The sequence below is a fragment of the Schistocerca gregaria genome, chromosome 2 (genome assembly GCF_023897955.1).
Source record: "Schistocerca gregaria isolate iqSchGreg1 chromosome 2, iqSchGreg1.2, whole genome shotgun sequence".
Classification (NCBI taxonomy): Eukaryota; Metazoa; Arthropoda; class Insecta; order Orthoptera; family Acrididae; genus Schistocerca; species Schistocerca gregaria.
The window spans coordinates 103339137-103354294 of NC_064921.1; the positions used below are offsets into that span (position 1 = coordinate 103339137).

General features: G+C 44.9%; 1 protein-coding gene and 1 non-coding gene across 5 annotated transcripts in view; both read left to right on the forward strand.

Moving 5' to 3' along the window:
• Nucleotides 1-10348: 10348 nt before the first annotated feature.
• Nucleotides 10349-10432, forward strand: Trnal-cag (transfer RNA leucine (anticodon CAG)). The gene has a single exon. It is a non-coding gene; the product is annotated as a tRNA-Leu (tRNA).
• A 419-nt stretch (nt 10433-10851) lies between these two features.
• The window catches only part of LOC126336441 (histone acetyltransferase KAT6B), a 241790-nt gene continuing 237483 nt past the window's right edge, over nt 10852-15158 (forward strand). The window contains exons 1-2 of one of the 4 annotated variants that reach the window (XM_050000140.1): nt 10852-11706; nt 12567-13343. In XM_050000140.1, the coding sequence (XP_049856097.1) occupies nt 12774-13343 (570 nt within the window). In that variant the 5' untranslated portion in view covers nt 10852-11706; nt 12567-12773. The remainder of the gene's footprint in view (nt 11707-12566; nt 13344-15158) is intronic. The other 3 variants (XM_050000142.1, XM_050000143.1, XM_050000141.1) reach the window with 3 other exon arrangements.

Sequence of the window (15158 nt, forward strand, 5' to 3'; positions counted from 1 at the left end):
ACCCCAGAACAGGCGCGAGATCAAAGCTGTTCTGTCAGTCCCTGTCACCACGGAGCCACTCCACCACAAGAACAAGATGGTGCAATGCTTCAGGTGTCATCGACTGGACCACATAGCCGCCCACTGCGATATGCCCGTGCGCTGCAGAAAATGCACCGAACCCCACGACACTAGGACTTGCACAATGAAACACATGGACCCACAGAACAGGTGCGCGCTATGCGGGAAAAACTACACAGCAGGGTACGAAGGCTGCAAGCTCCACAAAAAACACTCACAGAAGGCAAAGGGTGCGAAAACAAGACACCACGACCCCATCAAACCACACAGAGAGACGAAACAGGTCAACACACATAGCCAAACCTTGGGTAAAACCAAGACCAGACACAATGAGTGCAACATACGCGGAAGTGGTTTCTCCATTGAGAAGCCATGACAACATAGCCCTATCACCGTAACACCAAAAACAGTCACAAAAACAACACTGGGAAAGACACAAAAACTAATAATAGGGGGCGACTTCAAAGCCAAACACCCCAATTGGAACTCTAGAGCAGGCGCAAAAATGCAATGGCTAGCATGCGACCAACACTTGGAAACATGGGGTCTGGTCGAGCCCACACATGGAGATAGGCCCGAAATGCTAGGCATAGCCCTCACTAAAACATGCACTATAAGACCTAACAGGAAGCATATTGCAGGCAGCGGAAGATGCCACTCCCCCACAAAGGGATGGCAAGCCGCTGCAAGTACAACTCCTGGAACATTTGCTAGCCCATATCAGACACAAGAACAGAGTGGCAAAAGAGTGGGAGATCATCAGACATCAGGCCACTGGGAGGCTGCTCAATCGTCTACAGAGAGAGATGAAGGTAGTGCTTAGTGAACACAAAAACCAGCAATGGCAAAACAGCTTCACAAACCTCAGAGTAACCGATCACACACTATAGCAAGCAACCGAGCAATTTACCTATGGACGCACTTGGTTGCCGCCACTGCACGGAGAGTGGGATCTGGCCTACAGCCATGCTGAAAAAGCCAACGGCCTCGCCGACACCTTTGAGAAGCAGTTTCAAGCGGCAGAACCCCAGGATGAAGACCATGAAGAGGTAGTCAGTCGTCAACTGGCTGTCTTCAATGCTGAGGAGGGCCCAGGGGACGAACCCCCACTTTATGCCCCTGAAGATGTGGCAAAAGTAATTAGGTCCCTCCCTACAAAAAAGGCGCCAAGTCAGGATAATGTCACCAACCACCTAGTTAAAAACCTTCCACCCTCGGCTATCGAACACCTCGCGAACGTCTTCAACGAGATTACTCGTACCTGCGAGTTCCGAACTTACTGCAAACACGTGGAAGTGGTCGCGATACACAAACCAGGGAGAGACCCTTTATTCCCGCAGCCCTACAGGCCGATTAGCCTCTTGCCAACTCTCATCAAGATCTATGAGCACCTCCTGCTAATACCCATACGAAGTCACATCAGCAACGAGCGACTTCTGCCGGATTTCCAATTCGGATTCCGACAGAGGCACTCTGCCCCACAGCAGATCATGAGACTGGTGAAAGGAGCCACAGCGGGCTTCAACCAAAGAGGCTACTGCGGGATAGTGCTACTTGATTGAGCCAAAGCCCTCGACTCAGTATGGCTTAAAGTGCTATTATACAAGTTATAACACAGGGGTTCCCCGAGAGCATAGTCAGACTAATCCAAAGCTATTTCACCAACAGAACTTTCTCTGTCATGGTAGAAACACCCACCTCCACCTGAAGGAGTATTTGTGCTGGGGTGCCACAGGGATCTGTCCTGGGGCCTGTTTTGTACAGTCTGTACACTGCGGACACTCCACGGTCCCCTCGGCCCCCCTTGGTGCACACTGCACAGTATTCTGACGACACAGACTTTTACACTCGAAATGCGACTAAGGACCTGGTCATCCGAAGGCTACAAATGGTTTTAGATAACATAGAAACTGGGGCCCATCGCTGGTGCATCACCATCATCCCTGAAAAGACACACGCTATGCTGATAACCTGGAGGCTCGGAAGATGTGGACCCCCTCAACGCCCCCCCCCCCCCCCATGCCCCCTTCACCTGCACCTACCTGGATCCCAACTCCACTGGCGCAGATCCGCCAAGTATCTCGGCATAACCCTGTACTCGACACTAACGTGGAAACCGCACATAGACGTCCATAGGAAGGTCTGCTCCAGAATGTTCATCCTATACCCAGTCCTCAACACAACAAGCTCCCACACTCAAACACCCAGTAACGGAACATGCGTGCCCTGTCTGGGGATACACAGCGAAGCAGCATCTGGACAAACTCCAGAGACTGCAGAACCGTGCCCTCAGGAGCGCACTGCATCTTCCCATGGGATTCCCCATCGACGATCCGCACGCCGCTGCCAAAATCCCCCTCCTCAAAGAAAGATTCCATGATTTGGCAAAGGTTTTGTACAATAGTCGGTATTACATGTCCCGTGATAAGCACAAACGCCCACTGACCATCTTCCATGATTAAGTCGTAGAGAAAAATCGCAAACTCTATGAGTCCTAATATCAATCCTGAATCCTTAAAATACCCAACATATCGCCAACCTCAGGCAAGTACAAGACTCCACGAGAACTACACCACAATATATAGACAGCCAAAACAATCAAAGATAATCACACACACACACACACACACACACACACACACACACACACACACACACGCACACACACACAACACACAACACACATTGTGGAGTAAAAGCCAACAGACTATAAACTCCTCCATACACTTTCCCAAGGAAGGGACAGTAAAATGTCAGAGAGAGAAGCAGACAGACCATTCCATCATAACCACCTGATGGTGGCAGAAAGGTTATTTGCTGAAATATCGTGGGACTTCAACCACTGCATCCGGCTGAACACCCGAGAGCCCTGGAAACAAGAATGATGATGTTTGGTTTGTGAGGCCCTCAACAGCTTGGTCTCAGCGCCCGTACAGAGCCCAATTTTTTCACACTCCAGTGTTTTGCTCAGTCCAATCTAGACACTATCACGAATGATGACGATAATGAAATGATGAGGACAACACGAGTACTCAGTCCCTGGGAGAGAAAATCCCCAACCCGGCCGGCAATCGAACCCGCGACTCCGTGATCCAGTGACAGCAACGCTAGCCACTAGACCTCGAGCTGCGGACTTAAGGAAATGAATACCTATGTTTCCACCATTTGTAAACTTAGAGAAACGTTTTAACAATGTTGACTGGAATACTGGCTTTCAAATTCTAAAGGTGACAGGGGTAAAATACAGGGAGCGAAAGGCGATTTACAATTTGTACAGAAACCAGACGGCAATTATAAGAGTGGAGGGGCACGAAAGGGAAGCAGTGGTTGAGAAGGGAGTGAGACAGGGTTGTAACGTATCCCCGACGTTATTCAATCTGTATTATGAGTAAACAGTAAAGGAAACAAAAGAAAAATTTGGAGTAGTAATTATTGTCCAGGGAGAAGAAATAAAAACTTTGACGTTTGCTGATTACACAGTTGGGCTAGGCGCAAACTGAGACGCGTATAGCGCGTGTGGCGCGACGCAGCGCAGCGCGCGTTTTTGTAACATCACATGTTCAAATGGGACCGCGCAAATTGCGACGCGATGCGACTGGCACGCGAGACGAGTCTGCGCCAGGTCGCGCGGCATTGTGGTTGAGGCACAGTTTCGCGTCGCACCGTTGGAAATTTGAGGCTGGGAGCGGAAAAGTATCCCGGCCATATGCTCACATCGGAACGGCGCATGTGAGCAGTGGCAGTACTGCCCATACGATAAATTTTGCCTCACTGTGTACTAAATTTTATTGCCTTTGGGTAGTGTTTCGTTTTTCGCCATTTAAACGCTCCAGCTTTCTCCGTTAGTAAATTATACTTTTCTGCTATTTGTATCTGTGTAGTTTTGCATTGTTTTTCTTCTGTCAAGAAAAACGCATACTTCAGTAACTGATGAGCCATTGGCCGCTGGAATTGTATCATATGCCTCCGCAATGTTTTCAGATCGCAAGAAGGGACAGAGGGTAGTGAATAAGGAAGCAAGCGATATCATAAAATCATACGATTAAAACTCAAGGCAGGAAAGTAAAACAGGATTATCTTCTCGCTTCCTAGTAGGCTGGCCTATCTGTACGATCTGTTTCAAAAATTTAACAATTGGCAAAACATTCTCCTCCTTGAATGCTATCATTCGCCAAACTTACGTTTCGATGTCTGGAGCGGTTTAGGAGATATGAGAGATGCTGCGAGTATTTCATTCTCGAGGGCGTGAGATCAGAAGTGAGAGCGCTACATGGGATCCATTTTCTCGAGATCGGAGTCAGATAGAGACCTCCTCCCAAGTCTAAAGAAAAATTCAGCATGTTAGCTAGACTTCATACGCAGCAAAATATGGTTAATACGCACGAAACGCAAAATCATAGCGACCCCTAATTTTGGTTGCAAACTTTATGGGGTTTTATTGGAACAAAAAAAAAAACACCCCATATTGCTAGACGCGTGAAAGATCTCTTGCGCGCGTCGTTTGGTGATGATCGTGTGCTCAGCCGCCACTTTCGTTATGCTTGACCTCCCAGGTCTCCAGACCTCAGTCCGTGCGATTATTGGCTTTGGGGTTACCTGAGGTCGCAAGTGTGTCGTGATCGACCGACGTCTCTAGGGATGCTGAAAGACAACACCCGACGCCAATGCCTCACCATAACTCCGGACATGCTTTACAGTGCTGTTCACAACATTACTCCTCGACTACAGCTATTGTTGAGGAATGATGGTGGACATATTGAGGATTTCCTGTAAATAACATAATCTTTGCCTTGTCTTGCTTTGTTATGCTAATTATTGCTATTCTGATCAGATGAAGCGCCACCTATCCCACATTTTTTGAACGTTTGCATTTTTTGGGTTCTACTAAAACCCCATGTCATTCCAAGCATGTGTGTCAATTTGTACCTCTCTATCTACATTATTCCGTAATTTATTCAGTTTTCAAATTTATACTGACTTTTTGATCACCCAGTATATCACAATAAGAATGGTCATTAGCGAGGTGATGGGCACTTCACCACGAAGCTGACATATAACGCTAGAAGTAAGGCAAAAGTCATATATTTTCAGTGAATAGTTTCTGTAAAATCGGGCTGAGAAAGATAACAGGTTGCGCGCGCTTCGGTTCTGTCAGCGCAGAGCGTCGCCAGTCGCCGCGTGCGAAGTATGTACACGTCGCAGTATGCGCTGGACCCGCGCGACTTGTGCGGCACGTGCGTGTCGCGCTGTAGTGTCGTGTCACGTCACACGTGCTACACGCGTCTCAATTTGTGCCTAGCCTAATGGTGGGCGAGACAGCAAAGGACTTGGAAGAGCAGTTGAACGGAATGGACAGTGTCTTGAAAGGACAATATAAGAAGAACATCAACAAGAGCAGAACGAGGATAATGGAATGTAGTCGAATTAAATCAGGTAAATGGAAATGAGAGTTTGGCGCAATTGGCCGGGAGGCCCTTTGCGGGGCAGATCCGGCCGTCTTGGTGCGGGTCTTATTACATTCGACGCAACGTTTGGCGACCTGCGCACCGCAGGTGGATAAAATGACGATGAAGACAGCACAACACCCAGTCCTGAGTGTAGAAAATCCCCGACCCAGCCGGGAATCGAACCCAGGCCCGTAGGACGGCAATCTGTCAAGCTGACCACTCAACTATCGGGCTGGACATTGAATCAGGTAATGCTGAGGGAATTAGATTAGGAAATGAGACACTTTTAGCACATCAGTTTTGCTAATTAAGAAGTAAAATAACTGATGATGGTCGAAGGTGGGAGGATATAAAATGTAGACTGGAAAGGGCAAGAGAAATTTGTTAACATCGAGAATAGATTTAAGTTTTAGGAATTCCTCTGTGGAAGTATTTGAATGGAGTGTAGCCATGTATGGAAGTGAAACATGGACGATAAATAGTTTAGACAAGAAGAGAACAGAAGCTTTCGAAATGTGTTGCTACAGAAGAAAGGTGAAGATTAGATCGGTAGATCATGTAACTAACGAGGAGGTAACAAATAGAATTGGGGAGAAGAGAAATTTCTGGTAGGAGCCTTACTAGAAGAAATGATCAGTTGGTAGGCTACATTCTGAGGCGTCAAAGGTTCAACAATTTAGTACGGGAGGGAAGCGTGAGAGATACAAATCGTAGAGGGAGTCCGAGAGTAAAATACAAGAAGCAGACTCAGGATGATGTAGGTTGCAGTAGTTACTCGGAAATGAAAAGACTGGCAAGGATACAGTAGCATGGAAAGCTGCATCAAACCTATCTTTGGACTGAAGACCACAACAATAGCAACATGTTCAGATGTGTGGGAATTTCTAAGGGACCAAACTGCTTAGGTCATAGGTCCCTAGACTTACACACTACTTAAACTAACTTATGCTAAGAACTACACACACACCCATGCCCGAGGGAGGACCTGAACCTCCGGCGGGAGGGGCCGCGTAGTCAGTGACACGATGCTTCTAACCGCGCGGCGAATAACAACATACTAAGCGATACGTGCAATATCTTTTTTTTTTTTTTTTTTTTGGATAATCTGTTATAGAAGGATGATCGACGGCGAATGTGAGTGTAAGTGTGAACTTATTGCTGCATTGTTCCATATACACTCCTGGAAATGGAAAAAAGAACACTTTGACACCGGTGTGTCAGACCCACCATACTTGCTCCGGACACTGAGAGAGGGCTGTACAATCAATGATCACACGCACGGCACAGCGGACACACCAGGAACCGCGGTGTTGGCCGTCGAATGGCGCTAGCTGCGCAGCATTTGTTCCCCGCCGCCGTCAGTGTCAGCCAGTTTACCGTGGCATACGGAGCTGCATCGCAGTCTTTAACACTGGTAGCATGCCGCGACAGCGTGGACGTGAACCGTATGTGCAGTTGACGGACTTTGAGCGAGGGCGTATAGTGGGCATGCGGGAGGCCGGGTGGACGTACCGCCGAATTGCTCAACACGTGGGGCGTGAGGTCTCCACAGTACATCGATGTTGTCGCCAGTGGTCGGCGGAAGGTGCACGTGCCCGTCAACCTGGGACCGGACCGCAGCGACGTACGGATGCACGCCAAGACCGTAGGATCCTACGCAGTGCCATAGGGGACCGCACCGCCACTTCCCAGCAAATTAGGGACACTGTTGCTCCTGGGGTATCGGCGAGGACCATTCGCAACCGTCTCCATGAAGCTGGGCTACGGTCCCGCACACCGTTAGGCTGTCTTCCGCTCACGCCCCAACATCGTGCAGCCCGCCTCCAGTGGTGTCGCGTCAGGCGTGAATGGAGGGACGAATGGAGACGTGTCGTCTCCAGCGATGAGAGTCGCTTCTGCCTTGGTGCCAATGATGGTCGTATGCGTGTTTGGCGCCGTGCTGCTGAGCGCCACAATCAGGACTGCATACGACCGAGGCACACAGGGTCAACACCCGGCATCATGGTGTGGGGAGCGATCTCCTACACTGGCCGTACACCTGTGGTGATCGTCGAGGGGACACTGAATAGTGCACGGTACATCCAAACCGTTATCGAACCCATCGTTCTACCATTCCTAGACCGGCAAGGGAACTTGCTGTTCCAACAGGACAATGCACGTCCGCATGTATCCCGTGCCACCCAACGTGCTCTAGAAGGTGTAAGTCAACTACCCTGGCCAGCAAGATCTCCGGATCTGTCCCCCATTGAGCATGTTTGGGACTGGATGAAGCGTCGTCTCACGCGGTCTGCACGTCCAGCACGAACGCTGGTCCAACTGAGGCGCCAGGTGGAAATGACATGGCAAGCCGTTCCACAGGACTACATCCAGCATCTCTACGATCGTCTCCATGGGAGAATAGCAGCCTGCATTGCTGCGAAAGGTGGATATACACTGTACTAGTGCCGACATTGTGCATGCTCTGTTGCCTGTGTCTATGTGCCTGTGGTTCTGTCAGTGTGATCATGTGATGTATCTGACCCCAGGAATGTGTCAATAAAGTTTCCCCTTCCTGGGACAATGAATTCACGGTGTTCTTATTTCAATTTCCAGGAGTGTATTTCAGCCGGCTGAAGTGGCCGTGCGGTTCTAGGCGCTGCAGTCTGGAACAGCGTGAACGCTACGATCGCATGTTCGAATCCTGCCTCGGGCATGGATGTGTGTGATGTCCTTAGGTTAGTTAGGTTTAACTAGTTCTAAGTTCTAGGGGACTAATGGCCTCAGAAATTGAGTCCCATAGTGCTCAGAGCCATTTGAACCATTTTTTCCATATATTTCAGAATACCACAATTAAACGTTATATAACTGTCAGTGACTCTACCACCGTAATATTTTGAAATGAACTTACGAATCCTCATGACGTGACAACAATAAAGGAATTTACTGAAAAACGGTTCTTGTAGTGATCCAAGCTTTGCGTCTAGTTGCTTGTTGCTTTTCAATTGGAAAGAAGAATAACTTCCGTGCTACAATTGAAGTTATTACAGCCATCGACAGAACAGTTATAATTATCCCTCCTGGAGCCTGAAGCTCTAAACTCGGTCATCATTACACTAGCACGCTGCATTAAACATTATGCGCAACCATTCACTCCTTCAAGACTGTTGCGATGCTATCCGCTAGAGTGTAGCTCTTGCAGTTCGCACACTCCATGTGTAGTACACCTATGTGCAGAACAGTCAAGCGAACAGAAACCACATATTTCGCTCAGTATGGATAATAAACTTTATTGAATTGGTAGTTAATTGTTGGAAGCTCATGCAACTGTTTCATTTCTTAGTGTATATTTCAAGTTTCTCCCTTCTCTCTGTAGTTCCAAAATAGAGTTTGCTCCTAATTTCTTCTTGAAAACTAAGAAGTTGTATAGTCTGGGGAGGACATTATGTAATGCTCAGTTTCTGATGACCTAGAGATTGACTGGACGTTAAATCAATCTTTCTATAGCTCAGTAGTGGTTTGAATTCGAATCGATGACTGGAGACGTATTGTTTCCACGAGGCAAAACGAAGCACTAAGAAAACAATAATGTTCATTGTTCCACGTACACCGAATGAAAGTTCAGTAGCAGGCTACTGCACCTCTAGTAATTGTTACGTATGAGGCTAATTTAGTTACGCACTAACGAAGCCCAGTGTTAACCCTTGTTGTTGTGGATCAATCAGGACGCGTACAGTCAGTGAAACAAAGATACCCCGAGTAGTATCATAAACAGAATAATGAACGTTCCATTTGTCCCTTAGTAGTTGTCATTTAGTTTATTATTAATGTGATATTTACCAGAACTGAATAAATTACATAATTGTTTCCTACGCTGTACACATTCGAGAGAATAAGACATTGCTTAATAGTTTGTTCCTGAATCAAACAAAATTATACATCTCGTCACATGGATGCATCTAGTTGCATCATTATCCATCATTCCCACTCATTGTCCTCAGCATGACGTCGGGGGAATTTCCAATCATACTGTACAATTTCTGCAAAATATGTTGTTTATCAGCATTCCGAACATTTGCATAATTGCCACTTTATGTGGTGCATAAAGTGCAAGTCTGTGCACCACATTGCCAGGTGGTACAGAGATTAAGCAGCGGATTCATTTCCGGAGGACCGGGATTCCAATCCTCGTCTCGGCCAACCGTAGATTTCCTCTGCGTTCTCTTAATTGTGTAATACCATTTCCGTGTTCGTTTGAAATGAACGCGGCCTATTCCTTCTCCTTCGTCTCCAAATTCGATCTTCTGCTCTGTAATTAATAACCTCGTAATCGATGAGACGTTAAACTCTTTCCTCTATTTTCGTCAACAAAGAGATGTTTTCTGACAATGACAATCCGAATTAATCGTCAATGATTCTTTTATCCACATCATCGAAGTTTTCTTTCATAATCTGTCATATGTGCTCAACAACTCATAACAAGCGTTCGTGACGTGCTGACTGTAAATCATAAATGATAGTAGCTGTATAATAACGAAGGAAAATAGAATGGGTAACAATGGTCGCTGTTGACAGAGTGTCTATTAAATTGATTTTAGCTTCCAAATAGTAATAGTGTTATTTTGATACTAACTAGAATTTTTTAAAAAAAGAATTTTGAAGCTTATATAAAAAAGGGTTTGTTCTCGGGTAGAAATATAATGTGGAAGTGATGTGTCCAGGAGTTAAAAAGCAAATGTTGCTTTTTAGATAAAACACTTGTTCCTGACTTCGTTGTTGAATTGCTGTATTTTAAAACTTTACAACAATGTGAAAGATTCATGATACGATAGGTTTACAGAATGTGTAACAGCTCGCTTGAGCACGTCAGGATGGCCGAGTGGTCTAAGGCGCTGCGTTCAGGTCGCAGTCCACTTCTGTGGGCGTGGGTTCGAATCCCACTTCTGACAAATTTTTTCTGTAATAATCTTCTGATTTTCTTGCGATATGAGCCAATACCGAAGATCATACCACAATGGTTTTTATTTATCCTGACACCATTCTAAAAGCACTACAAATTTTAAAGTATGTTCATAACATATTTCACGTTAATTTTCGCTACATTTATGAACGTTAGCGCCGAGTAATCCATTTTGAGATTGACTTAGCACCGAACGCATACCAGTTGACATTATAATTCACCGTGTACGTACGTAATATATCCTCTTCGCACGTTAGTAAGTAGCTTCACGACGATACTAAGCAACCACGCGAAAAGCGCACTAAGTTCCAAGATAACGTTTTCAATGTGCTTTCCGGCAGCTATACTTCTCTCGAGGTTTAGCTATCGGCGCCACTTCAGAGGTACGATAAGAGATGGCAGCACGAGGTCTATGACTCGTGAGTATTACATGAATGGGTCAGTTCACGCTCGGGTGTCTTTGTGTCGTGCGTTTTATAGGTTATAATGCCGCCAAAATTGGCCGCGACTATCTTCAGTGAGCGCTCATTCTTTTTTCTGCTCTCGTGGAATTAGAATATTTTTTCGTAGTTTCAGGTACCGCTACTATAAATTATTTCGTCGTAGCACCCACTTCTCATAACATATTCTTTAAGGCATATACAGCAATCCCGTGCAAATTGTGACATAATTCAACAGTTTTGCAGGTTATTTTAATTATATTGAAACCACCGTTTTTACCTCAGTGATAGGATTAATGATAATAATAATCCTGAATAACACCGTTATTTAATGTACACACTTGATGATTAGCCACCATGAACTAATAACTGACATTTCCAGTGATTAAAGTGATGAAACAGTAAAAGCCAACCAAATTAACTGTAATGTATTTATTTTCGCATTACATGCAGCCGCCAAACAAACCTTTCGCAGCAGTATAGCGTCCTTTTGATCATAAGGAGGTTCTCTTATTTGCTATAATGTCTTTCAATCTGATAAAAATGACTGCTGAGTGCTTGTAAGGTGTCAGACAATAGCGTTAAAGATGTGCCATACATCCTTGTTGACATACCAAACGTGAGGATTGAACTACAGATTCTCGTATAATCTCACAGCCTACGTTATAGCATGAATGCACGGCAGCCATCTTGCCTGTAGTGTAAACCTTTGTTGATTGCGTGAAGTTGTGTTTTCACCACAGGACGTAATTTCGGCCGTGTGTATAGTGACTGTGGATTGTTTTGGATTTCTTTTCACGAATGTAACTACCGTAAACTTAAGGTAAGTTTCACTTAACCTGTTTCTCACTAGGAATTCAGTAGGAATTTTTTTCCGCGCAAGCCTGTGCACTACTTGTGAAGTAATAGGTAGACAATGTTTATATGGAACTTTGATGAGCATTTTTGCAGCGGGAAAGTATCGTCATCTCTAGGTAGGATGTGAATAATTTAGTCTGAAGTTTTTAATAGCTTGTCGTTCCAGTGGTGGAGGCTAGTGTGCTTTAAACAGAGTGAAATTGCTGGAATATAAAATCGGTAAAACCGCCCAAGATGGCTGCCCGACGGGATCGGATCACTGGGAACGGAACACGTTCGCTTTTAATTCCGAAGTGGCAGCATTATGTACTAGAAATATTTTACCTGACCTTATGAAAATGTTCTCAGAATACTAGCGCATCATGTTGTGCATTTTTTATTGTTTGAAATCGTCGTGTATTTACGTAAAAATTTGTTGAGAAAAGTGTTTTCTTGGCAACGTTTCACTCCGTGGATTGAGAGCATTTCAGGCGCAGGCATTTCGATTTGTTCTGACGCGCTCTCGTCATTCAAGTAGAAACAGTCGTCCGCGCATTACGTGCATCGAGGCGCTCGTGACTGTTTAATATTCGGGATATATTTGTGCTTAATTTCGTTGTTTCGTACCACTGTCGTTGTACATATAGACCTCATGTCATCGAATAGTGCAGCTTATTAATTTGTTATTTAATAATGCAAGTTTCTGAGTAACATATTTATTCATTTTGAGTTTTGTATGAATTTTTAAAAAAGTACAGATTGTCTTTCATATTGTTTTCGTAGTATTTGTTTTTTAATGCCCCCGTAACAACTAATCCGTATTTACGTATTTCGTTTTTGTTTCAGATGCATGCAGAATTCTTTCGTTAAATGTGCATATCCGAAGAAGGTGAGGCCAAAGGCGGGACGCTGTTTTCTATATCCCGCCGGGTGCCGTCGCCAAAGTTTCAGAAGAATGTGACTGTGTGAAGTGCTCATACGTTTCGTGTGCTATAGGCTAGACCTGAGTTTATTTCAGAGTGAGAGTGTATTACTTTCGTTTTATAAACCCTCATGATGAAGGATAACGAGGCGGTATCGCAGGCGACGTGGGCCAATTGGATCTTGGAGGCAATCCGAAAGATCCGTAGCCAGAAACAAAGGCCGTCGGTAGAGAGAATTTCCCATGCAATTAGGCAGCATCATAGTTATCCGGAGGAAGTTATTGCCGAAAATTTAGAGCTCGCGGTTAAAGAGGGTACAGTGTTAAAAGTTTTTAACAAGGGCCAGAGTTCGTACAAAGATCCTGGCGGAGTGCAGAACAGGCAGCTGCTTGTTACCAAAGGAACAGATTTAACGAAAGTAGTGGTAAAAGCAACGAGAGAATTAAATGAAAGAGAGGGCTCTACGCTTAAAAGCATTGAAAAGTACATTCGCCAGTCTCATGCCGTTAACATTACGTCTGATGATGTAGACTTCCGTGCGTTGTTGCGTATTTCATTGAAGCGTGCCGTGGCTCGGGGACTTCTTTCGCAGGATGGCAGATTATTTCGACCTGCTACGTACGGTCCTGGTGGAATTCCTAAACGTTATGCTGATGGATCGCCACCCAAGCAGCGCAGGGCACCAAGTCCTGAACCAAAGGTAAGGCTTCAGATTTGCTTTTAAACAATGTGTATGTAATTTTATTCTATTTGTTCTCTTTATTTTAAGATAAATTAAGAATAATGTTCTACATAGTGAGAGATAATTTGTATATTCCGTTCGATAAATTTGTTGTGGCAGATTTGTGCGCTTGTTGGGTGAGGCCAATAATTTCGTGGTGCTTTTGTTTTATCCGTACCTCGGCATTTCAAATAATTGAGTCATGAAACCAGAATTCGGTAGTGGTATTTAAAAACAGTTTAGGCCAATGTGTTATCAGAGTTGGTGCAGACGTTATCTTTGCGGACCACGTGCTAGGGCGTGCCCCGCGGGTCCAAGGAGTGGGGAGTGGGAGGGAACAGACGAAAGCGCGCCAAACTGCAGCAGACCCCCACCTAATAGCGATGAATTTGATGCTCGTGCAGACGCGTTCCATATTATCCAGCACATTTTAGTACTATGTACCAGTGCCTGAAGTGAAGCCGTTTACATGGCTGGCTGTGATACCTCTAAATTATTTCTTTACTGGCGGAGGATAGTAAAAATGTCTAAATGATATCGCCGTGGTATTTAACAATGGGTGCGACGTACACAGCTCATAGTACATAATTTTGGTATTCTAAAAACTTGATTTCATAGGGGAATACCACAATTCTTCCGCACACGTGAACCATTAAATTACCATCACAAAGTGATGAAATTTACACGAGCGTGGTCAGCTCCTGTAGCATTTGTGTTTGTAATTTAGAACATATACAAACTCTCATGTACAATACAGATATACATGAAATTACTGTTTGGCCATCTACAATAAAAGCTTATTACACCCTCTGGTACAACGAAAATTTTTAATTTATTTAATATATAACATTGAAATAACCGGTGGTGTAAGAATGCGTTATCTCTTGCAAATAGTACTGCTTTTTTGATTTTGACTTAAAAGCTTTGTATGAGTGCGAGATTGTGTGTGAACACCGTGTGTAATACTTGTAAGGAAGTAGGACTTCCTTGCACGGTGCAAGATACTTTCATTTGTAGTATTTGAGTGTTTTCTCTCCCAGAGTACCACCGCGCAGACTTGGTGTTTCTTCCATCATTTCATAGACAAAAATTTTGCGTGGCGTTAATACCGCACGAACGTCGGGTAAAAGCGTAGCTTTTATTCGCCTTATGTATCTTGACAATATTTGAAGCAACATTTTTATTTTACAACAGCCACACCTTACATGTGTTTTGAGAATTATACGCCCGCGTTGTGAAATCGTCACAGCGACAAGAGCTCCGTAAACGCGGCGGTCGGGTATCAATAATTCGCGTCGCCTGAGCAGGGCCGTTGCGGCCGGCTCGGCACGGCTCGGTCCGACTCCCACGGCCGGCGACCGCTATGGCTGCCTCCGCTGCGGTCGTTACCCGCCGTTGCCGCGGACCCGTTGTCTTGTTCAGTCGTATCTGTTTAGAAACAAAACACGCTGATGCAAAGGGTTTCTGGATTAGATGTCTCTTTGTATTCCTCATATGTTCCATTGTCACATGTACATTTTTAGTGATGCCACGTGTTTCAAACCCAAATCCACAAATATTTGGAGAGCGATTCCTGACTCAAATATAATTATCTGCATTGTAATTGGACAGCGATTTTTAAACTATGGAAAGTAATTTGTAGCGATACATTATATTCAATATCCTATTCATCGGCGATATTTTCTTGAAGCATCCTTCACATGTAAATAAAACAGGACCGAAGATGGGTTTGTTAGTGAAGCATTCATTACTCTACGAGTTGAAAGTATCCAGCTATTTAACGTATAATACCGT